General features: G+C 39.9%; 1 protein-coding gene across 3 annotated transcripts in view; it reads right to left on the bottom strand.

The window, feature by feature from the left end:
• BRINP3 (BMP/retinoic acid inducible neural specific 3) overlaps window positions 1-26,547 on the bottom strand; it is a 319,206-nt gene that overhangs the window by 108,496 nt on the left and 184,163 nt on the right. For all 3 annotated transcript variants that reach the window (XM_045026029.1, XM_045026030.1, XM_045026028.1), the window contains one exon: window positions 10,256-10,446. In XM_045026029.1, the coding sequence (XP_044881964.1) occupies window positions 10,256-10,446 (191 nt within the window). The remainder of the gene's footprint in view (window positions 1-10,255; window positions 10,447-26,547) is intronic.

Raw genomic sequence — 26,547 nt, 5'->3', positions numbered from 1 at the left:
GAAACTCTTTCATCTCTGTTATCGTTTATCACCTACTTATGATAGTAGGAATTTCTTAGAATGGACAACATTTATCTAGCAACATATAAAAATGCATATTCCAGACTCTATTCTATGCCTTAGTGTTGCTTCAAAACAATTTCATGCAGTACTACCAACTAGTTTGGGATGGTATATACCCCTGCATTTATTACTTGTTAGTACACATTGCTGAAAACATAATGATACAATACAGTCTAAATCAGAGCTTACAAATAAACTCCTTTTGCAAGTGTCATGTTGCAGCTGCTGTGATGTATTCTATCAATTAAGTTGCTGAGCATGCATTCTAAGTGTATTTATTTAAAATATTCCTTTAACTTGCTTATGTACAGCTTTGTCTCTAGAATATAGAGGGCAGAGTCTCAATGAAGTTACATTGGTTTACACCAGAGAAGAACCAGGCCCCTAGGCCAACTTTTAGGTTACTAGCTTACAAAATCTCAGCTTTATCAGATCCCCTTTCCCCCAAATAGATCGGGGATGTTTTTAATTTACATTACTTCAGATTCCGGAATAAATGTCAAAAATAACTTTTATTCTTGTATATTCCTGCAGTTAAAATTGCTCCAAAATACATCAAAGACAATAGTTGGTATTTATTTAGGAACTTTTATCTAATGTGATTTGCAAACCTTAGTGAACAAACCCTCACACACCCCTATTTTACAAATGAGAAAATTGGAGGATAAAAATGTTCATGTCAACATTTTCAATCTCCCATGCCTATAGTTAGCTCCTCAACTCTATATTTAGGCTAGGATTACCAAAGGAGCCTAAGGAAGTTAGGAAGTAAGTTAAATCCCAGCCCATGTCACTTTGGTCAAGATTTTTAAAAATAGGCGTCCAATGTTAAACTCCTAAATCCATATTTATGCATCTTTTCAAAAATGCTAGGTATTCATTTGCTCTCACTGAGGTCAATGAAAATTATTGAGCACTTAGCACTTTTGAAAAAAAATTACCACTTATTTAGGTGCCTAAATATGGATTTAAGAGAATAAATTTAGGCTTCTATTTTGGAAATATTGCCTAAGATTTTCAAAGGAGCCTACTGGACTTAGGTACTGAATCTCATTGAAATTCAATTGGAGTTGGGTGCATAAGGGTAAATTTTCTAAATTGCCTACATGATTTAGGAGCAGAAGTCTTACTGGCTTTTCTCTTAGGAGCCTTTGAAACTCTCACCTTAACTTTCTGAGGCTCCTTTGAAAATCGCAGCTTTTGGCATCAAATAAAAGTGGCCTAATTTTCAGAGGTGCTGAGCAATCCATAACTGCCACTGACTTCAATGGCACCCAAGTTTGAAAATGCTGGTTTAAATCTTAAGAAATTTCCCCATACTCACACAGAGAGTCATATGAAAAGCTATGACTAGAATCAAGAACTCCTGACTCCCATTCCTCTGTTCTGTGTAACAGACAATATAAATTGGTATATTTGTTGTTTACTGGTGTCAGACATACCTGATATGATTATTTCCTTCCCAATTCAATGTTTTCATGTGTGACATTAAATCTTAAAGTGCCCCTTAGGCTCCACCTTTATAGTGTATGCCAGGTTTTGGCTTATTACAAATGTTTAAATCTAAGCTATGAATCCCTAAAAAAATCAGTTTGCAAATAAACCATGACGTATGAAAGTGCTGGTGTGTGCAAGAAATATTGATTATCAAAAGATCCAGAGAGCTGAAACCCATGAGCTCCCAAAAGTTCAGATGTTCATACCAAATTATGCATACTCTCCACGTTTATAAGGCTGCCAGGTTAGCCTGGAAATCTTACAAAAGCGATCATTTTCATTGTATTTCAACAGTTCTGCTTCTGGTCCCATCACAGAAACACCAGTATACCAAAATAAGCAATAAATAATAGAGGGAAATAAACTAACCAAACTTAAAAAAAAAAAAGTTTGGGTTGGGTTCAATTTATGTTTTGGCCAAAAGTTAGGGTAATTTTTTCTTTTACCCAATTCTAATTAGTGTTCTCTTTAACCCCACAAATGGCCCACATTTATATTTCAATGGAGCCTCAGGATATTTGTCACTATAAGGGCATCATTTTTCTAGATATGTTCTAAAATATCCAGATATTGCCATTGTGCTCAAATTTCTAATAGCAGCAAAATTACTGTTTTAGAGCTCTGAAAACAAATTGCACAATGAAATTGGTATTGAAATTTATGGGCCAGGTTCTTGAGGTTGGTTCTAACTCTTTTGTTCCACTCAGATGGCATAAAGAAGCTGTAATAGCCAACTGAAAATTCCACTGATTCCCTGCTGATGAATCCTTTCTTCTTCCAATTCTTCTCCCTTTGCACCACCCACTACTGCATTATGCCAATCCCTTACTAAGGTAGCATTCACCAGGGACCCTAAGCTAGGGGAAAACTGTATCCCTGCATCCAACTGAAATCAGCTCCCTGACACCCTCTCTCCTGAATCAAGATGACATCTGCTTCTAGGTATTACCAAAATATATTCCTCTTATTAAACAAGCAATGATGTAACATTTTAACAGCCTGACATAACTGTGTTTGTCCTCTTGTTCTACAAACAAAGAGCATCAAAGATATTTCATACACCATGTTATGAATATGGTTCTTATCTGTTCAACGCAGTGGTTCTTGGACCTCAATATCTGACTAGCAAATCTGAATGGATTTGTGTGGTCCAGCCTAACATTTTTATGTTCTTCTCAGTGTGGAACTTAAGTGCAGTCCATCTGCAATACTGAGCACTGGGACATCACTGGTCTGAATTCACTCACAGCTTTGTGAGACGTAAAATTATGGCTTCTGCTGAAGTGGACACTGAGGCTTATTTGAACAACAGCCTTTGAGCTGTTTCTTGCAATCCCATTAAGCTGTTAAAATGGTAGATAAGCACCACTCTCCCTCACCGTCACCCCCCAATGCAATTGAAAGAGTTTCCTAATTAGATAATAGGAGTATGATGTACCACTTCAGTGTAGTACATCAGGTCATGCCGCCAGCAGCCAATGGTGTTGGAGGCAGGGGGAGCGATTTGTGTCCTTCTTGCCTGGGTGGGCCATCCAGAAATTAGGATGGAAAAGTAGGCTGTAAGAAAGTGAAGAGTCACTATGTAATCCAAGATTATGTCTACACCGGGGCTGAAAAAGTCTGTTCTTGGGCAGCTAGTCCCTCCCACTGATCATGCCGCCATGGCTACACTTCTATTTTTAGCATGCTACCTCAGTCACAGCAGGCGCAGGTTTGTCTGGAAGTTACACTTCCAACTTCAGTGTAGACATAGCCATGCAGATGCTTAGAAGAGGGCCTATAAAGTAAGAGGCAGAGATGGCTCCAAAGTCAAGTGTCATAGGACTGGACTGAATACCAGACTAGGGGACTTCTCTGTTACTCTCTTTTGCTTACAGTAGCTTTCTTTGATTTCCAGTTATATGGTGAGATCTTCAGCAGGTGTAAATTAGTGTAGCTCCATTGAAGTCAATAGAAAAATATGAATTTACATTAACTGGAGGTCTGGCTCATAAAATCTACCCCTTGTGAAAAAGTATTTACTGACTACAGCTATATTTTGTTTCTGTGGAGTTGGTCCCCCAGTTTCATAGTGAGAGAGCAAGACAATCCCTGTTCCACCAAGCAGTTAGGAGAGGACAGGAGATAGCCCTACCCTCGCAGTTGCCAGAAGAGAGGGAAGGAGAGTCAACAGCCCTCCCAGCATTCAATGAGAAGCTAACCCAGAAGCTAGTATAACATCCATAGCAAAAACCTTTTAAAATGAGCAGACAAGTGCAGTAACATTGGATCTGTAATACTTCAAACATGACACGATGTACATTTATGTAAATGTACATACAAATTAGATACAGCTCTCAGGCTTCTGGCAAGTTGCCACTGAAGCCCTTGAGGCTGCAAACTGTTGATTTTGAACATTAATCTAACCACTTACACTAAAATGCATGTATTAAAATACTATTGAAATAATGTATGTTTTGGAATATTTTAAAATAAGGTAAATATTGATAAAAGTTTTGTGTAACACTCTTAAATACTTGGTTTCCAGTTGGCAAATAGTATCAAGAATGCTATGGGTTGATATCTTTATTTGGAGAGTATCACATTGACAATATACTGTTGAGTTTTAATAGCAAGGCCTCCATCAGTTCTGCACATATTGTATTCGAGATTAATTATATCACAATTAACAAACCTGATTACATTCATCAGATATACTGGCACCAGTCCCTTCCTTGCACTGTACATTTGCATTCTTGAGAAAACAATTGTTCTGCTTAAGATAACATTATTTTACCCCAGCTGATTAAAAATAAACATTTAAAAGATAACTTCTCCCCACCTTTCATGACATATGTTAGATGTGGGATAGAATAGCTGATAAATTAGCAGCCTAATGCATCAGAAATGCAGTCCTCCTCCTCCAGTCATCAGGGATGGACAGAAAATGTGATTTATCACTATAATTTTTTTGTTGGGAATGTGAAAGTTGATATACAAACTTATCAAGTGTTAATTGTTCTGAGTGCAATGGATATCACCTTCACAATGTTATCTGAAAGGACAAAGGGTACTTAATTAATATTTTCTGTTTCCTGCAAATAAGCTGAAATTCTTTTCCCTTGGAAGCTTAGAGAGCAATGTCCCATCTGTGAACTGGAAGCAGCTTAGGAATTCTGCAGGAGGGACACCCACTCTTGAACAGATTAGGAGATAAGTAAGGATAAGATGCTCCCTGTGGAACCCCTAAAGTGGATCAGAGCTAGGCTAATTCCTGCACACCTTACAAAGTCAGTAGTAGCTTTTTCTTACTTCTTAACCCCTTAAACAAGACTGAGGCAAGGATTTATAGGAGCCATTCTGTCAGCTCATTATCATTGTTGTTGTTATAGTTGTCATCTAATATTCTGTAGCATTTACTAATGCATCTAGGAGTGAACAATGCCTGGTGGTTCAAATGTTTTGTAGTGCATGATTTTTCAAAGTACAAACACTAGTTTTTGTAGGTGATTCAGCAGGAATGGGATTTATAGAGTGATCTGAATAAGGTTAATGTGAAGGCTTAATAAACAGATTTTGAAAAGGCATTCTTAGCATAAGGGGAATCAGTGACAGGTCAGATATGTAGACCTGGCCTTTATGATGTTGAGCCTAAATAGAAGAACAAAATATTTGATCTTGATGCATGGTGCATTAAAAATGCACCATGCATGACTCAGTGTGGATTGTGTGGTCAAAGTGATGGCAAAAAGCTGATTTGGTGGCAGTATTGAACCTAAATGCACTTGCATTAGCTATGTGGTCTTTATTAACTTCACTTTTTGTAAGAGAATGAAGATGTATGTCAATTCTACTTTGTATGCACAGGAAATTTTCAAAGGCTCATAACTCACACACAATTTTCACCTGTGTATACAAGGATCCTTTTCTTCAGTAAGGTTTATTGCTATGCTAAGTTGCAGCTTTCTATCCCTCAGCCAGTTTGATAGTAGAGCTATTCAAAACAAGTTTGCCATTAGAGATGGTTGGAAAGTTTTTGTCAAGAGATCACAAGGGTCATCTAGTCTAACCCCCTGCCAATATGCAGAAGTTGTTGTGTCTAAACCAGGGGTCGGCATCCTTTCAGAAGTGCTGTACCGAGTCTTCATTTATTCACTTTAATTTAAGGTTTCACGTGCCAGCAATACATTTTAATGTTTTTAGAAGGCCTCTTTCTTGAAGTCTATAATATATAATTAAACTATTGTTGTATGTAAAGTAAATAAGGTTTTTAAAATGTTTAAGAAGGTTCATTTAAAATTAAATTAAAATTCAGAGCCCCCCCAGACTGGTGGCCAGGACCAGGGCAGTAAGAGTGCCACTGAAAATCAGCCTTTGACATGCATGCCATAGGTTGCCTATTCCTAGTCTAAACCATCCAAGACAGATGGCTATCCAGCCTCCTTTTGAAAATCTCTAATGAAAAAGCTTCCGCTACTTGTCGAGGCAGTCTGTTCCATTGTCCTACTGTTGTTATAGCTAGGAAGTTTTTCCTGGGATTTAATCTGAATCTGATATGCTGTAATTTGAACCCATTGCCTCTTGTCCTTTCTTGCCACACAGGGCAGGACATCTCAATCTTTTTTACGGCAGCCTTTCAAGTATTTGAAGACTATCATGTCCTCCCCTTAAATTCTTCTTTTCCAAACTAAACATACCCAGTTCCTTCAGCCTTTGCTCATATGGCTTACATTCTATCCCTTTGATCAACTGAATTTTGACTCACTGATTTTTTTTTTCAAAATTCTATCAATTTTGATGAAAATTTGTTTAGGAAAAATTGGCTAAACATTTGAAAAGTGTCCTGGAACAAAAAGTTATGATTTTTTTTCCCATTTCAGATGACTTCCTTTCAAAATTGACTTTACTTTATATTTTTTTAAAAAGGAGAAGGGGTCAAAATCAAAACTAAACATTTCAAACAGCCCAAATGAGTTTAATTATTGCTGAAGCTCCTGCTATTATTTATTTATATATACACTACAGAACATGCATTACATGGCCTGTAAAAAATAACATATGTTCCTGTGACTCCTGAAAAATTGTATTTGAGTCCTAATCAACGTTAGTCTTTAATGTTATAATAATATGTAATTCAAGTTTACATAAACTTCAGGTATTTAGATTTAAGGCTTAAAGTCACTGTGCTGCCAACTCTTTCCATTTTATTATAAATATTTTGAGGGTTTTTTTAAGTCCCAGCACATGGAATCATTTGTTTATGTAAGCATTTGAGGGGCTGTGTCTGTAATATTATATATACACATCAGTTTCTAGCCCTGATGATTGCAGAGAAAAGCTTGAAAGCATGATCCCTATATGCTCAAAAACCAGAAGGCAAAACCAAACATGGACAATGTGTTATATTTTTTTTTAAAAATCATGTTTTTTAAGTTAACCTTTTGATTTCTAGAAACTTGGCCCTTATTTTTTTTTTTAATTATTATAGCTGGAAATCCTTAAGTCTTCTGCAATTCTTTAATATTGTTGAAGTTTTGGAACAGTAGATGGCTTTTCTTGCCATGGACTGCAGTAAAAGTGCATGAATTACAGTATTTAACTTGCATCCAGAGTTCTGATTTTATTTTTAATATCCACTAGTACCTTAACATTATTTTAATGTACATTTTCCCTGAATTTATTTTTATCATTTCAATAAATTGGTTTAAAGAAATGGGGAAAATATCACATATAAAATTCATTTTAAAATCTTTATACATTTAACAGACAAATCATGAAGCTGAAAATTGTGAAACTATGTCTAAGATTTTCAAAGCCATCTCAGAGATTGGATGCTCAATTTCCATTAAATCTAAGTCTTGAGTTTCCAACTTGTCAGTAATCCATTTATTTATTTGTGTGTTTATTTTAATTATTTGATCCATTTCCAACACATCACATAAAATAAGGATTTTAGACACTTTTTAAAAAAATATGCGGTGAATTTTTCACCCCTTCTCTGTCACCTAATCATCAAATAAATGTGCCAGAATGTCATCAAGGAGCTCTAAATGCTCTGTGTCTAGCGGGGAAGGATTTTGCTGGCACAGGCCCTGTGTAAGACAGTTATAAGGCTGCCTTTGACCCACTTACTATCACTGACCTAGGGAGTGGAGATTCCGAGCAACACTGTGGCCCATAGCACAGACCAGGGAAGAAAGTCTAAATTATCCAGCATCTGGAACACATCAGGATTGGGAGTACACAAAGATGTCTTAAAGCAATCAAACCCACAGCTCCTCCTCGACTATGAATTCTGTAGAATTTCACCCATGCTATTTTAGGCCCTGATCCTGTATGATCTGCCACAGGTGCAGGGATCTGCCTGAGAGGTGGGTTTTGTAGGATTTGGACCGTATTCTAACTGCAACATCAATGCAATTTGTATAAATAAAATGGCTGAGATATAAGATCACAACCTGGGTGTGACAACATTCAACTCTATTTGATACCCCTCCGCTTTAAAATAGCCAAATGCAGTATTTTGAAAATTTGTGAAAAACAAACATTTTTCCTTCCCGTCAGTGCTCTTTCATTCCAAATTTCAGTTAGCATTAAGTTTTTCTAGTGAATAAAATTCTCTGAAAATGGAAATCTGTTATGCAAATGCTAACAGACCCTCAATCAGAGTGATAGTATAACATAAATAATTTCATACACTGGTATTGTCACATATGACGTGTACCATTTTCTAGAGGCCTGCTGCAGTTGATTACCTAAATCGGACATGTGTGATCTTGAATATCTTCTTTGTAATTTGTAGATGTTGATGGACTATAGTTTCCATTTGTATGCATCTCATGAATGGTGATGGGGTAGGGGGAGAACGAGGCAATTTTGTGCTTGTAGGGAGCCAGGGTGGCTCCCCTCCGAGCCGGAGCGGAAACCGCCGCCTTCTCCACCGGAGGGGGTGGGGCCAGGCCAAGTTTGCTCCGTCCCCAGCTGCGGGAGGGGCAGAACAGGGAGTACAAAGGGCGGGGCCCTTTGCTCCGTCGGGGTGGCACAACGGAGGGAGGCGGACGCAGACGCCGCGCTGCTCCCTCCCGACCTGGCTGCCGACCCCGGTGAGGCACGGGACCAAGGGAAGCCCGAACAAGAGAACCGACGGGACTCCGTGGGACTGCCCAGCGCGGACTGCTCCGAGAGACCGGAGGATCCGGAACCCGTGGAGGAGCTGGAGCTGCCCGCCGCGGTTTATCTGACCGAACCCGAGGTGCGTGTACCCGAACTACTGCCAGCGTTCCCCTGCTAGAGGGGTACGCTAGAGACACCTGCCAGCGCTCCCCTGCCTGAGGGGCGCGCTGCGAACTCCTGCCAGCGTTCCCTTGCTAGAGGGGTACGCTAGAGACTCCTGCCGGCGCTCCCCTGCCTGAGGGGCGCGCTGCGAACTATTGCCCGCGTTCCCCTGCTAGAGGGGTACGCTAGAGACTCCTGCCGGCGCCCCCCTGCCCGTGGGGCGCGCCACAGACCCCAGCCCGTAAGAGAGAGGGGACCCCTCCCTCGCCGCCGCCGGCGGTAGCCAAGGCCACCCGGCTTACAGTGCTGTTTGCTAAAAACTTTGTTATATAGTTAGCACTCATTACCCAAGTTGTCATCTGCCAATGTTTAAATATCTGCTGATTTCTTCTGTGGGTCTTTTCAATATAAAGAAAAGGCCTCCTTTCTAAACCTCAGAGAGAAGTCTATTTTTAAATGTACTTCAAATCTGCATATTACATAACAAGACAAAAATAATAAGACACTTTGTACTATGTACTGTAAATAATCAACTAATATAGTTGAAAACCAGAAATTAACTAAAGGCTAATTCAAAGCCCCCTCAATTCAAGGGAAAAATTCCTGTTGACTTCAATAGATTCTGAAGTAAAAGCTTTATAATGAAGGCACCTCCTATTAAAAGTACAGTTCAATTTGCTTCTCTATGTCTGATATGAAATCCTGTCCTGAAAGAAGATATTTCTACTAAGTCAACTCACGCTAACATTTTCCATTAAATATATGTATTATTTCTACACTTGTTTTAAAAGCACAGCTGGATAGCTGTACAAATGCATAGCTATTGCTTCATACAATACATACACAGATACCTACACTACTTGGGGATGCAGAATCACTGGGGAAATCCTAAGGCAGTTGAGTAAGCAGACTTGGCACGTGCTTTGTGCTGGAATACTAGTGCAAAGCCTGTGTAATGGAGGACAGGATGTGGCCTACAATATTTTAGACTAATTAAGCTGGGTCTAAAATTCTGTAGAATGAGAACATGAAAGGAATATATTTTTCAAAAATAGGTGTCTATGATCAAATGTATGGATGATGATGATGAGAATAGATAAATAAATAATCACTGGGAAATTGCAAATTGTGTGTGAGACTATTTTTACACACAACTGCATGGACAGCATTTGCAAGTTACTTAGGCACATGTTTTTTTAAAAAGTCTGAAAGTTTTACTTCATATTGTTTTCCTATCTATCTGTGTAACTGAAATTATAGACCTTGTATCAAACAAATTGTATATAATACTTAATTTAAAGTGCAGGACATGGAAATTAACTAAGATTTATGTCCTAACAAGTCTGTTTTATCAATGAAATCCCAGGCATGTCTGGTAAGGGGAGGATCTATTTAATCTGTGAAAATGTTTGCAGCGAGACTCCAGAACAACTTCTCATACCTTGATGGCAGTGGAGGCGATCTGAATATGGTGAAGTCTACGGAGAGTACTGTCCCTGTCAATGAAATAAGAGGCTGCCAGTTGGTGCAGAGTCTCCAGAGTCACAGAAGAACTGTTGGTGCTGGGATCACTTCCTTCTGATCGCTTACTCAGCTTCCGCTTGTCCACAAAAATTGTGAGTGACTCCTCTCCTGTATAAACAATATATTAAAACAATCAATTACATCTTCCATATCTCTTATTTTGCCTGAAATATGTTGCAAGGCCAATGGTGTTAAAATTTAGTGTGTAAAGTTAGGCTCCTAAGAAGGAGAGTTTTAAAAGCATAAAATATAACATTAGGGATCTATTATCGACCACCTGACCAGGACAGTAATAGTGATGATGAAATGCTAAGGGAAATTAGAGAGGCTATCAAAATTAAGAACCCAATAATAGTGGGGGATTTCAATTATCCCCATATTGACTGGGAACATTTCACTTCAGGAAGAAATGCAGAGATAAAATTTCTTGATACTTTAAATGACTGCTTCATGGAGCAGCTGGTATGGGAACCCATAAGGGGAGAGGCAACTATAGATTTAATCCTGAGTGGAGCGCAGGAGTGGTCCAAGAGGTAACTATAGCAGGACTGCTTGGAAATAGTGACCATAATACAATAGCATTCAACATCCCTGTGGTGGGAAGAACAACTCAACAGCCCAACACTGTGGCATTTAATTTCAAAAGGGGGAACTATACAAAAATGAGGGGGTTAGTTAAACAAAAGTTAAAAGGTGCAGGGACTAAAGTGAAATCCCTGCAAGTTGCATGGGCCCTTTTTAAAGACACCATAATAGAGGCCCAACTTCAATGTATACCCCAAATTAAGAAAAACAGTAAAAAGTAAAAAAGAGCCATGTAAAAGAAGAAGTAAGAGATAAAAAGACTTCCTTTAAAAAGTGGAAGTCAAATCCTAGTGAGGCAAATAGAAAGGAGCACAAACACTGCCAACTTAAGTGCAAGAGTGTAATAAGAAAAGCCAAAGAGGAGTTTGAAGAACGGCTAGCCAAAAGCTCCAAAGGTAATAACAAAATGTTTTTAAGTACATCAGAAGCAGGAAGCCTGCTAAACAACCAGTGGGGACCCTTGAAGATCGAAATACAAAAGGAGCGCTTAAAGACGATAAAGTCATTGCGGAGAAACTAAATGGATTCTTTGCTTCAGTCTTCACGGCTGAGGATGTTAGGGAGATTCCCAAACCTGAGCTGGCTTTTGTAGGTGACAAATCTGAGGAACTGTCACAGATTGAAGTGTCACTAGAGGAGGTTTTGGAATTAATTGATAAACTCAACATTAACAGGTTTCAGAGTAGCAGCCGTGTTAGTCTGTATCACTTCTGAGCTTTAGCTCACGAAAGCTCATGCTAAAATAAATTTGTTAGTCTTTAAGGTGCCACAAGTACTCCTGGTTTTTTTTCAACATTAACAAGTCACCGGGACCAGATGGCATTCACCCAAGAGTTCTGAAAGTACTCAAATGTGAAGTTGCGGAACTATTAACTAAGGTTTGTAACCTGTCCTTTAAATCGGCTTCGGTACCCAATGAAAGGTAGTTAGCTAATGTAACGCCAATATTTAAAAAGGGCTCTAGGGGTGGTCCTGGCAATTACAGACCGGTAAGTCTAACGTCGGTACCGGGCAAATTAGTCGAAAAAATAGTTAAAAATAAAATTGTCAGACACATAGAAAAACAAACTGTTGAGCAATAGTCAAAATGGTTTCTGTAAAGGGAAATCGTGTCTTACTAATCTATTAGAATTCTTTGAAGGGGTCAACAAACATGTGGACAAGGGGGATCCGGTGGACATAGTGTACTTAGATTTCCAGAAAGCCTTTGACAAGGTCCCTCACCAAAGGCTCTTATGTAAATTAAGCTGTCATGGGATAAAAGGGAAGGTCCTTTCATGGATTGAAAACTGGTAAAAGGACAGGGAACAAAGGGTAGGAATTAATGGTAAATTCTCAGAATGGAGAGGGGTAACTAGTGGTGTTCCGCAAGGGTCAGTCCTAGGACCAATCCTATTCAATTTATTCATAAATGATCTGGAGAAAGGGGTAAACAGTGAGGTGGCAAAGTTTGCAGATGATACTAAACTACTCAAGATAGTTAAGACCAAAGCAGATTGTGAAGAACTTTAAAAAGATCTCACAAAACTAAGTGATTAGGCAACAAAATGGCAAATGAAATTTAATGTGGATAAATGTAAAGTAATGCACATTGGAAAAAATAACCCCAACTATACATACAATATGATGGGGGCTAATTTAGCTACAACGAGTCAGGAAAAAGATCTTGGAGTCATCGTGGATAGTTCTCTGAAAATGTCCATGCAGTGTGCAGAGGCGGTCAAAAAAGCAAATAGGATGTTAGGAATCATTAAAAAGGGGATAGAGAATAAGACTGAGAATATATTATTACCTTTATATAAATCCCTGTTACGCCCTGTTACGCCCACATCTTGAATATTGTGTACAGATGTGGTCTACTCACCTCAAAAAAGATATTCTAGCACTAGAAAAGGTTCAGAAAAGGGCAACTAAAATGATTAGGGGTTTGGAGAGGGTCCCATACGAGGAAAGATTAAAGAGGCTAGGACTCTTCAGCTTGGAAAAGAGAAGACTAAGGGGGGATATGATAGAGGTATATAAAATCATGAGTGATGTTGAGAAAGTGGATAAGGAAAAGTTATTTACTTATTCCCATAATACAAGAACTAGGGGTCACCAAATGAAATTAATAGGCAGCAGGTTTAAAACAAATAAAAGGAAGTTCTTCTTCACGCAGCGCACAGTCAACTTGTGGAACTGCTTACCTGAGAAGGTTGTGAAGGCTAGGACTATAACAATGTTTAAAAGGGAACTGGATAAATTCATGGTGGCTAAGTCCATAAATGGCTATTAGCTAGGATGGGTAAGAATGGTGTCCCTAGCCTCTGTTCGTCAGAGGATGGAGATGGATGGCAGGAGAGAGATCACTTGATCGTTGCCTGTTAGGTTCACTCCCTCTGGGGCACCTGGCATTGGCCACTGTCGGTAGACAGATACTGGGCTAGATGGACCTTTGGTCTGACCCGGTACGGCCGTTCTTATGTTCTTATGTTCTTATAAGTGGCAGGCACCAAATTCCCATGGAAGATAAGGGCCTAACTACTATTTGTGCCTTGAAAACGCTCATGGGAGGTCAGGGCCTAACTGTTGTTTATGTCTTTGAAATTCTCCCTCTTAAGTCCCTATTTAGGCATCCAAGAAAGAAGCCTAATTTCCAAAAATGGTAGTACCAAGCATTTTCAAATGAAGTCAACAGGACTCTTTGGGTGTCCAGTGCTTTTGAGAATCAGGCCACTTGTCTAGTTGCATCAGTTAACCAGGTTTGAAAATTTAGGCCTAAAAATGTAATGCCATTCTTCTGGCACTTATTAGAAACCAGTTAGAAATCAGAAGAAAATGACAATTTTCATATTTCTGGTTCCTTAATTGACTGTATAATAAAATGATAAAAACACAATAGGCCAAATTCAATCCTTTTGTACCTCCAGTGTTTCCAGTGGAGTTACACCAGGAATGAGTTTCCTTCAAGGGATCTAACCTTACTTGCTTATCCTCAGTATATATTTTTCTGAAGATTTAGTTTGCATGAGAGCTAGATTTAGAGGCTGTCTCCAAACCTTTATTTTTATTGTATTAATTGCTTATACGACCGAAAAATACCAGTATTATACTTTAGACCTGACTTTATGATGATATTTTGGGGTTTTTTTCCTATGTCTTTTCATACATTTCTGGTCTGGACTCAAAGCTAGGTACCCTATTATACACATGGACTGAAGTGTTTGCTAGTAAACATTGTTGTATTGGAACCATCTGTAATATCAGGTTATTACATTTTTCAAGGGTCGGGGATGATTAGTTCTCTCTTGCTGCCTTTGCACCACTGTAGCAACACAAAACTGAGCTAAACCCAATTTAGTCAACAAGTTAAGGTAAGTTTACAACTGCTTTGCATCATCACCACTGAATAGTGCAAAGCTAGTGGAAGAGGTATCTTGCCTCAGGCCTCTTTTACATAACCTTTTGTAACTGGAAAAAAGACTTCCAAAGTGGAGCTATGTATACAAATGCAAAGAGAAGATCAAAGAGGATGGCTACATAAGAGGTTTATCTGTTTTCCTATTTCTTTCAGTTCCTTTTCTTATAGAAAAAATCCTACAGGTTTTAGAAGATTATGTCCCTGCTGTAGATTTGTGTAAGATTGTTAAAAACAGAACAGCCTCCCCCTGAATATTATTTTCTACTAAACTCTTAAAATAATTTCTATACAGCCTTTTTGATAAGATTACTGTTAAATTTTAGAGGAAATTTCCATAAGGTTAATGATTGCTTCTCATGGAAGAGGTTGTTTTTTTTAAATTTTGATACTTTACAATGAAAATCTTTGTTCTGCTGACTTCTACGGGATGAAGATTTCACACTTAGTTTTGTGATGGGTTTAAATGAAATCATAAAATGCCACTGCAGAAAATAAAACTTAAAAGTAAGAATCTGGTGATGTAGTAACATTTCCTCCTCTTCCACACAAGTCCAAGTTAATAAAAAACTCACCTTCTAAGTCTCTGGTTGCTAATTTTGGATTTTCAGAGTTTAATCTGCCCATGAATTGAATGAGTAATACTAGTTCACCTTAACTTTAGATGCCAAATATCTACACAGACTACTGTTTCCTCATTCCCAGAAGGGAATCTCTCCCATTATAGTCAGAGTTGATGCTTGTACTAATTTCATTGCATACCCATCTGTTGTGGTGGCACTATGCCCACTCACAAGATGGTATGCCAATTTCAAGTGGGCATATGTGCCAACAAATATAGCTGTAGAACAATAATGTGTGGGATGCAAAAATTGATATAAACTCTAAAAGAATATACTGTTGGTGGCAATAATTCCAAATTAAGAACACATGTTTCAGTGCAAGAGATCACATCTGTTGACACTAGTAAGGATTATACCATCAGCAAATACCTTTTGACTGGAAATTTAATTTCTAATTCTTCATTTGGAGAAGGAAAAGTATTTTCATGTTAATCTAAGACAATCAATGGCCTCTATAATATTTTTTCCTGAAGGCCACCATCCTGGAAATTCACATGCAATGCTAAATCCTACAGTCCGTACTCTGCCAAAACTACCACAAACTGAAGGGGAATTTTGTCTGAGTTAAGACCAGTAACGTTTGACCCAAAATACTGGTTTTACCCTGGAGCACACAACTGTCACCTCAGAGTCTTACCGATGGATTTTCTGAAGTGGATCGAATGGGCAGAACCTGCCAGAATTCAGCCCATTATATTTATGCTCTTCCTCCTGCCATTACCTGTAAGATGGATGTTTGTACATAGCTTGAGCTGCAAGGAAATGTGAATTGTCATAGCCTCCATAGATACTAGGATTGTTGCCCTCTAGTTCCCCAGTCTCTCTGTTATACTGGGTGGACATAGAATTACATTTTACTTAACTGCTGTTACAAACTGCTGTACATTAGTAGTAAATGCTTGTGGGGAGAGTCAACAGATCCTATTGTATCTTCCTGAGATATAAAAGAGATGAGAATTTGGCCCCAAATTATTTTTAACAGATTTTGGCTATTGTCATGGTTCAAATATAGCTGTAAAATAGTTGTACAAATCATGACACAAAATTATAACTATGTTAAATCCCTTTACAAGATATGGAGTGACAGACTGAGTTGAGGGCTAAGCCTCAACCTTTTACTTTGTGTAATTACTCAAGCGATTTGCTGAGCCTTTTGTCTTCCATGTGACAACCTCTTCATGACATTTGGGAGGGACAGCAACTACACAGCAACTTGTTTGAGATAAGTTACTGTCAATGAGTAAAGGAGTATCCAGCATAATGCATTGCAAAAAAAAAAAAAGTATAAAAAATCCCTGCAGAAATCAGGGAAATTCCTCACAGATTTTTCACTTTTCCTGTAGTTTTCCCTTAGCCCTAATGAGGTGTTGTTCCTTTAAAGTGACTATCACAATAAGCTTGATCATCCTTCCATTTGAAATCAACAGCAAAACTACCAATCCATTGCAAGATAAATGACAATATCCCCTCAAGCTTGAGGAAAATCTTTGCAGAATTCCTTGATTTTCTGCATATTTTGCAATTATTTCTCCTTTCAGTATCCATTTTAAAAGCCTCCTAACTATTCTACAATAGTAATAACTAGATCTGATCAAAAACTTTTTCAGTGGAAAATTGGATTTATGACAGAATGGAATTTTTCACAGTCTTCTTTCGATAGAAAATTTAGGATTTTTAATGTAATATTTCAGCAAAAACATATGCAAATTTCTATGGATAATATTGACCAAAAAGAAAGTGTTATTTTCAAAAAAAAAATCTGTAGGAAAAAATATACTTGGGACTTGGCTCTAGTTAGCACATCGTCCTATTATCGTAGTCTGGTTCGAGTCCATTCTTGCCTTGTGTGAGGGATGAGGTGAGGGTTATCATGGCAAGCAAAACATTGTGCTCATTCCTGTCTCTCTACTCTGTGTTCTGCTTCCTGAGAAGTACACTTTGTTTCAGATCCACTGTAACAAGCTTGAAAAGAGCTGAATATTTTCACTGAATCAAATCAAACAAAACTATGTTTTGTCCAATGTTAAGCTCGGGCATGAAAGATTCTAGAGTAATATTGATTCAGAGACATGCTGCAACTGTTTAGACAAGAGGATCTAACAACATTTTTCTCCCTTAGCTCATGATAAAACAGATATAACAATACACATTAAAACGTATTAATACTGCCTGGGACTTTCAAAGAAAATGTAAGGAATTAGACATCCAGTTCCCATTGAATTCTAGTGGGATTTGCACGTTACTCCCTCAGACTCTTTTGAAAAGCCCAGCCATTATCATAATTATGTACATTTATATCCCAGTAGCACCTAGAGGCTTCAACCAAGTTGCGGCTCCATTCTCATAAGCACTGTATAGGCAGATAGTAAATGATAGGCTCTGTCTGAAAGAACTACTCACAGAGAGGAGAAGTGAAGGACTGGATGAGCTTTACATTGGATAAATAAAAATGGTTTCTTATAATTTAGTGCTCGATTCTTCCCCCCTTTCTCACTGTGAGTAGTATCTTGTTCATTGGGCAGTCCTATTTGAAATATATGGTGACTACATGAGGAATTAGGTGCTACTCAGCCTGAGAAAGACGGGGTGGGGTAGAAATTTGTCCTAAGAAAGGAGGAAACATTGCGTGGCAAACGAGTACTTTTCTGGAAATGTTTGTAATTGGTCCTGAAATCTATGCTGTGTATAATGATAGGATAGCACAAAGTATCATATATGTATATGTCTAGGATGTGATGAAGAGTTTTTAAGAGAATCCAGGACTATCTTCCCTCAAGAAATTTAGGATTGATTCTTCTTTACACTAAGGTCCCCATATACTTGGAGCCTTAGAGTGTGTGTAAATGTTCATTTTAGGCCCCTTTACCAGTTAAAGTGATGTAACGGGCCATTGGTGTAAATGAGTGTCAGGGCATTTGTTTTGGAAAATACCTGCCACAAGGTGCAATATGGAACATTTCAAAGGTAAAATAACTCCTCGTCAGAAGTATTCTTATGAATGCAACTCTGGCAAGGCTGATTTGTCATTAGCTAGAGATGGGGTGATCTACATTTAAAAAAAAAAACAGAAATCCCAAAACCTTTCTTCTGTTTGGTTCCAGAATTGGAAGAAGGAGCCTCCCATCTACAGAACATGTCTGCAGACTTTGTAAATTAGTTTCAGTGAATCATATCTAATTTATGAGACAGTTTAAATTAACAGACACACACACAACCAAGTCTGAATAGACTTCTCTGTCATATCTGAAACATGGATGAATTTTTCTTACCAGCTGTAGTCTGCAACCATGAAATAGGCTAAGAAGACATCTAAGCATTAGCTAAAAAATAGATGTGATTTAGAAAACTATTCAAGGTTATGAGTCTTAAGAACTGAAAAGGATTAATGACAGTGAATAATCATTTTTTTTCTTTCTTTCTTTCTTTCTTTTTTTTTTTTATTCAGCATCAGATCCACACAGCTGTGCTTCCTGCAATCTCTAAAAGCAGTATTTTCTCTCTGCTTTACAAAAGTCAGGAGGCAGATTGCTTCAGTTTTCCAGGGTAAAAAAGAAGTAGCATAAAAATACATTTTGTTCCTGCTCACAAAATAACTCCACATAATCCAATAATTGGTTCAAGAGATTAGCAGACCCTCTATGCTGATGCTTTATTACCATGGAGCTGCTGTCATTAACAGATATTCGTCAACGGGTAGTGACTGACATTCATACTATAGATTGACCTTCGCCCAATATATTCTGATGTCCCCTCAAGCCCTGGCATTTACAAGACTCTTATTTAGTCTATATATTTAATTATTTCTAGATAAAACATTTTCCAGGATTTATATTTGAAATTTAAACTCTTCAACTGAAAAAAATTTTCTGCATGCTGTCTCTCAAAAAAATGCCTGCAAAACAAGAGTGGGTGTTTGAAAATTAACATAGAGATATAACCAATTTGTGTCCATTTAACTGGGAAAAAGCTGTACAATAGCTTATAAATGGCATTCAAAAGTAAAGAATTAAAGCTGTTTGGGTCTTAAGAACGTCTTCAGGAATTATTTAAATAAGAAATGCAAATAGCCAGCATTGATACAAGTAGACTTATAATAATACTGTAACAACTATAACTAAATATAAATGTCTGTGGCTGGGGAAAATGTATTTTTACAATGTGCAACAATAAATATTCATATGATTAAAGTACTTAAAACTATTATCTGCCTCAAGTAACTTAGATGTATTTTTGAGCTGAAAGACTATCTTCTTATACCCTCTTCCTGGTGGTAATAAAAGGATCATAGAGCTGTGTTTCAAATTATAGTTAAAGACTGAAAAGTTATAGGTATGAATTAAGTGATACTGTCAATAAGCAGGAAGATCAGCAATTACATTTGCAAGACAAAATTTATTTTTTTATTTATACATGTCCTCAATAATGACCAGGTAGAGCTCTGTACGTGTGTGCCTCTCGTATTTGGTGCAAAGGTTGTTCACCTGTGACATTTTTAAAAGATTCTCATTAAAGAGAAATCACAGGATAACTAACTTTATATTGTATGAGGCATGAAAATTAACAAGTTAGGACCATCTTTCCCCCCCGACTTACGTTCAGTTGTTTCAAAAAGTAGGTAAACTAAGCCTAGACCACATGTGCCGACTTTCTGTTGTTGAATTGTACAGCCACAGAGTTAAATACTGCAAAGTGAAAAGTCTCTGCAGAACAAATGAGTCTAATGAGAAACTCATCAGTTCCTGTCTCATATCATATATACTACACGGATAATTTTGGACCAGATTCTGCCTCCCTTATTCATAAATGAGTATTATGCTTAATTGAAATCAGAGCCAGATCTTCACTATAGATTAGATTATCGTAGCTCCATTGAAGTCAATGGACACCAGCTAAGGAATTTTCCTGTTGTTTGCATGCAGAGTAACATACTGCTCACCATGAACATGAGGTAAACTCTGTCCTTATTATTCAGTTTTTAGCATAGTAAGAGTGTCAATGGAGCTGTACATATGGAGCTATACTCAATGGAGAGAAAAATGGCAGGAAATTTGGATTAAACTGTTATGGTCCATCAAGATTGTGTGCTATAAAGATGAAATTTCTTTCCCATTTGGTTCCTGAGGCCTGCAACATCAGTGAGATGATTTCTGCCAGAGGGATATGAACATCGTGCTTCTCAGTTACAGAATTCTACTCTCTGACTAGGAGCAACACTGACAAGTTCTTCTCTACAGCAAATAAAGAAATTTCAATCCCCTTTACTGATTTGGCCTATTACACACTTCTGGCTGGCCTTAATTTCATAACAAGCCCTGGCTCCACCAAACATGCTGCAAGTTAACTTATCTAAAACTGCTATCAAACTGTTGAAGAAAAAAAGGATCTTCTATGTATCTGCTGTCTTCATCTCCCATAGCATTAGGATAAGATCTTCATCTCCCCAGGACCAGAAATAGAGGCCTTTCACTTGTAAATAAACATATTTATTTTTACACTCCTACATCTCCAGGCCTACACATTTGCTGAGTCACCAATGTCACACATTTCCAAGGATCCGGTGCTAAATCTTACACTTCTAAAGTGGGCACCATTAAAAAAGCTCAACATCCATCTACACCGACTGTATTGTGGCACCTGAGATATCACAGTCATTCCCAATTCCACAATGAAGGAAACAGGACCATACTGATATATAAGATTTCAGATATACCTGTCTGATAATTGAGTTGGGGGTAGACCCACTGTGCACTTATATGGTGTAATATGGAAATCTGAATTTGTATTTCATTGTATTTTGCACAAAAAAAATTACAATATTCAGAGGGGAAAAGTGGTGACCTTTTGTGTTTTGTGCTGCTCAAAGGAGAATCTTTGCATGTCCGGGACCTTTCAGGGCTTCTAGGGCAAAGCCTACATTAAATTTAAAAATAAAAATCCTTTTAGACTCCTCTTGCAGACTGTCATGCTGATGGGACTGAGGGGGCAAATCACTCATTGCCACTTTTCTAATTTGGGGCTGGACTGTAACCTTACACTTCAGTCTGAATAAGGAGGCACTGTGTTGCCCCAGGAGTTGGGTAAGAACATAAGAACATAAGAACGGCCGTACCGGGTCAGACCAAAGGTCCATCTAGCCCAGTATCTGTCTACCAACAGTGGCCAATGCCAGGTGCCCCTGAGGGAGTGAACCTAATAGGCAATGATCAAGTGATCTCTCTCCTGCCATCCATCTCCATCCTCTGACGAACAGAGGCTAGGGACACCATTCTTACCCATCCTGGCTAATACCCATTTATGGACTTAGCCACCATGAATTTATCCAGTCCCCTTTTAAACATTGTTATAGTCCTAGCAACTAGATTCCACTGCACAGACTGGCACAGTGGGGAGGGGGACATTTGGCTCCACTCACACACCTTTGTGAGGTTACCTCACAAGTTCCGGACATTCAGATGGTCCATGCAGGGACAGGCAGGGAATCTCATGAGTGACCCCATTGTATGTCTCTGATCCCTGGTGGGCTAATGTAATATACCACAATGTCCTTCTCGCCATTACAGTCTTGCCCGTGTTGATTTCCATTATGAGATATTTGACTTTCCTTAACCACTTAGCCACAATTTCTAAAAGAAATAAGAGCAACTAGGAATGCTGTCTTCCATGTTATAAGAACATAAAATATTGTATAACTTCACAGAGGTCTCATTTTAGAATGCCCTTGACGAGTATATTTCTATGTTTGTGAATAAAGAGTTGGGAACATTTCACAGACAACCATATGCAAGTGTTCCCTTTATGGTCAAAAAGGGATATTCATGCAAGCCAAGTGGTCGCAGAGGCACACAAATCTTACCGCAAGGTCAGTCATTTGCCAAGTTTTCATTTATGCCCATGAATATAAATGTTCAAGAGCACTATTAAAAAAAGAAATGTGCATATTTGGCTTTGGCTTTTCTTATCAGAGAGTATAAAAGCAATAGCCCTTTCAAAGGCATAATTAAAGGAAAGGTAAGAGTGGTATTATGTGGGAGGACTACTACAGCTATATGTTAATGAAGCAGGGAAGTACATGTTTTAGGATTCCCCATATACTCTAACCCCAAAAGGATTTCTAACAACAGAAAAGGGGACTGTGTGTATGATATTAGGTGTCATTTGACAACAATCTTATAAAATACTAATTTCCTGAACTGAGTTTAGATGGTTTGATTTTTCAAACGTACTCAGTGCCTGCTGCACCAAAGCCAATGGGAAATGTAGGTATACTCATCACCTCTGAAAAATGAGGCTGTCTCTCTAAGCCCAAGTCCCCTAAAGTCAATGGAAAGGTTCCCACAGTCTTCATTTGCCTTTGGGTAGTGTTTTGCATATTAGGCTGGGATATTCAAGTGCCTTTGAAACTCATAGCTTCAAGGTTTAAGATGAAGATGAAGCTGCCCACCAGCACGGCAGGGGTTAAAAAGAGTCTTTGTGCCCAGTGAGCCTTTCCCCATTATACTTGCAATCAATGTCAGGCCTAGAGTGGGGAGAAAAGGAGAGAGGCTGCCTCAATTCAGGGCTGGCTGGCAAAGAGGCAGGTGCTAGCTGTTGCTCTCCTTGAGAGGAAGGGTCACTAGCATAACAGCCAAGGCAGCCACCAGGGAGTATGTACTGTCTCCCCAGCCAAAGGAGACTGCGGAGGAGACCTAGGAGCCTAAGGCAAATGAGGTAACTGAGTGACTGAAGCCCAAAGCCAATATGAGGTTCAGCCTCACCAAATTTATGGCTGCCCTGCCCGAAGGAGCTTGGGACCATGGCAGAATGCTGTCCAAGACACATGTGAGGGCACTATGGGAGGCCCAACTACCCCAGCAAATGGGACTATAGGGAACATGCCCCCAACTGAAGCAACAGTGATAGGAAGTAGCTCAGAGTGGTAGATTGAGACTGGGAGGGCCCCTTGTTCAGGTTTCGACTCATGCAGGGCACTGGGCTGGGACTCAGTGGAGTGGGAAGGCCCGAATCCCCTGACCCCACTGCCTAGAAGACTGAGGCACCTTGATCAGGGAAACATGGGGCTGGCAGTCAAGGGGTGCCCGGCCCTCTATGCACCCTGTTACAGGTCTCCTCCTCAAAAGGCATTGAACAACAGCAGATTATTTGTGGCCCATGAGGGATACAGATGCTCAGTAATTCTGATGGATCAAGCCCTACCATTTTTACTCTGTATTAGTAGAATTCTGATACACAACCCAATGTTGAACAATCATTACTATAAAAATGTCTTTTTTCCCAATCTGAAAAGCTTCCAGATATAGAACTCCAATAGAAGGAAACAAAGGTCCCCCTCAAAGAGGATTTACAGGATATGGACTTTAGTGCTGTATAATATTTTTTGAATAATTATCAAATATGTAGGGTCCTCCTAACCTCATTTACATCAATGGACATTTTACCACTGCATTCAATGGAGTCAGGATGTCACCTCTAGTGTCTAAGTACTATCACTGTCCTGGAGAGCTCAGATTTTGCTATGGGAAATTACCAGCAATCCTGGAAGTCTTGTATCAAAAGACGTGTCTGTAGCAGATTGCTGATCAACACGTGTACAAGATGTGCTTAGATTTCAATTAAATTATGATGTGTTTGCCACAGAAGTGCTATTTCTTAAAATTATATATAATTTAATGTTTTGTTTTAAATTATTAAGGTGGCACAGAAATTCAACATACTTCTGGAATGCTCTTTTCCAAGATCACATTTCAGTTGTTATGGAACTCAGATATCAGCCAAAGGAGAATAGGGTTACTGTCATTTTATTAATATATAGTTGGAATTCAGTTACAAAATGTATTAAAGAAAACCATTCCTCAGGTGAATAAGGGCTTTTGACAAGATTGCCCTGTAAGAAGAATACTCAGTCACTGGAATTATCTTTAATATAATCACCCACCAAGGAATAAAACTGCATCTCTAAAATGTTATTTCATTTTGTAATGTCTGGTCGGGTAATCCTGTGTGCTAATTCTCTTTTATGCAGAACGATTTATACTCTGTATTTAACACTGAGCCTCTATGATGGAGTGTATAAGCTCCACATGGGCGAGACAAGGGTTAACAAGCCGCTTTGGGACCAGAAGACCCTACCCAAGGGCAGCTCCAGGCACCAGCGCAGCAAGCAAATGCCTGTGGCGGCATGCCTATGGGAGGTCTGCTGGTCCCATAGCTTCAGCGGCAATTCAGCGGTGGGTGCCGAAGGCGCTGGACCGTCAGATCACCAGCAGAAATGCCGCTGAATCTGCGTGACCAGCTGACCGTATACAGGCGTGCCACCAAAGGCCACCTGACTGCCGTGCTTAGGGTGGCAAAAAACATAGAGCCGCCCCAGCCCTACCTATCTGTACCTGCTGCGCATACTCACAGTGGAGGCAGAACTTAAAAGGGAGCCACTCTGCTCAGTCATGGTGGATAAAGCAAGGGCGTAGTCCTATGCTGTTAGCACCTGCAAAGGAGCTCCTCACTGCCTGGACCAGACCCTGCTGCTGAGCTTCCAAAGCTCATAGAGATCGGGAATGGTGGGCCACGACCGAAGGAGAAGAGCCTCCAGCCCACAGTCAGTGAGAACCTAAGAGTCTGCAAGCCAACCTCTTTTGTGACTTTGGAGGAGTAGAGGCCATGGTACGAGGTGACCCAGGGAGCAGGCTTAGTGGCGTTCACCCTGCAGGCCATATATCCAACCTGCTAGTCACATGGCCCTGGGTTGGAACCTGGTGGAGCAGAGAGGTCCTGGGTTCCCCTACCGCTAGCCACACAGCCTCTCACCACTGAGCAATGCAGCTGGACCTGGACCCAACCAACCCCCATCCCCACCCAACAGCCCCTATCCTAGAGTTCTTCAATCTATTGTGAAACTGGATCCTAGTTACACACTGAACCACCAGTTTCCAAAACATGACATAGAGATGTAGGTACACAGCTTCCATTATTGTTAATGGGAATCTCATTTAAGTACATATCTGGCCCGTTTTGAAAATTTTAGTTTAACAGGCTAACTGTAGCCTGATTCTCAGGAAGATGGAGCAATAATACGTGGAATATACAGCAGTCAAAGTATCTTAAAAATGTTTCCTAGCTGGAAATCCATTTGTTGATGGACTGCCTTCTGCTGATGCTGCATCTTTCAGCTACTATAATTGGGCCCAATATTTGAATGAGTTGTAGTAGGGACTCTGGGCTGGTCCACACTAAGAAGGGGGGTCGAACTAGGGTACGCAAATTCAGCTACGTGAATAACGTAGCTGAATTCGAAGTACCCTAGTTCGACCTACTCACCCGTCCAGACACGGTGGGGTCGAACTCCGCGGCTCCCCCGTCGACTCCGCCACCGCCATTTGCAGTGGTGGAGTACCGGAGTCGACCGCGGCGCTTCCGGAGTTCGAACTATCGCGTCTAGATCAGACGCGATAGTTCGAACTCTGTGAAGTCGAACTCACTGTGTCGACGGGGAAGGTAAGTGTAAACCTACCCTCTAAGAGTCACAGCAAAATGTCATTCTGCTTAATGACTAAATATTGTGGAGCAGCCTTCCTGAGATAAAAGGATGGCAAAGAGCAGAGAACTTAGGCAGAACTAGGGTGACCAGACATCCCGATAATATCGGGACAGTCCCTTTGTCCCGATATTTTGGTTTGCAGTCCGGGACCACACATAACTGGGATCCTGGGCTGGCTGTGCTTACGTGGGGCAGCTCCTGCCTCCAACTAGGGAAGCAGCCACCGGCAGGAGCCTGCGGTGTGAATTCCTGAACATTACAAAGCTGGTGTCATACGTGCTCAGTATACCAGTAAGCAATGCATACACAGAGTGTGTATTTTCAGTCATGAAAGATGCATGGACTGATCTCTGGAATCGAAGCAGCATAGACTTGGTGTGGGGCCAGTGGGCTTTGTGGGATCTGGGGGTACAGTACAAATGGAGCAGGCCATGCCAGGGCTCCTTCTGAGTGTGGGCCTGGCACCACTGAGTCACCATTGTAAACCCAGTACTGAAAAGACTGCCTTTCCTTGAGGCTGGGAACAAAAGTCACACTTCAATTCAGCTGTCACCTGCCAGCTCTTTGTGACCAGGCTTAGCACTGCACCAGATCCAAACCCGCTGTTGGCGAAGGAGCTTTGGGATCCGACCAATCCAAAGTGAACTGAAGTCGCCCATGTATTTTAAGGGGTAGGGGCAGCACCCGCAGAAAGCTATGGCATCTGGAAAACTTACTCTGCAGTGACAATAGAGGAAAACCCACCCCAACCAATTGAGCCCAGGTGGCAGCTGACCTCCTCTCTGGCTCACCCCCAGGGCTGGAGTGTTCCAATGGCTCTCGGCACCCAGAGCTGAGTGACAGTCCTGGAGTGGAACCACTTTGCACTTGGGGTGCCCCTAAGGAGGGCTGGGCAGGTCAGCTTGCAGGGAGCCCTGGCTTGCAGAGCTAGGCAGGGAGTCCCCTGCAGCCAGCTGCATGGATGCAGTGGAAGGGCTAGAACTGCCAGCTCTGAAATGAGATGTGGCTCTGTGCTCGATGGGGGAGGCTGCTAAAATCGGAGAGTTGCCATTTCAAAGCTTTTCTTTCACTAC

This window comes from Mauremys mutica, chromosome 8 (genome assembly GCF_020497125.1).
Source record: "Mauremys mutica isolate MM-2020 ecotype Southern chromosome 8, ASM2049712v1, whole genome shotgun sequence".
Classification (NCBI taxonomy): domain Eukaryota; kingdom Metazoa; phylum Chordata; order Testudines; family Geoemydidae; genus Mauremys; species Mauremys mutica.
Note: the sequence above shows the minus strand (reverse complement) of the source record. Positions and strands in the feature narration are given on the sequence as shown.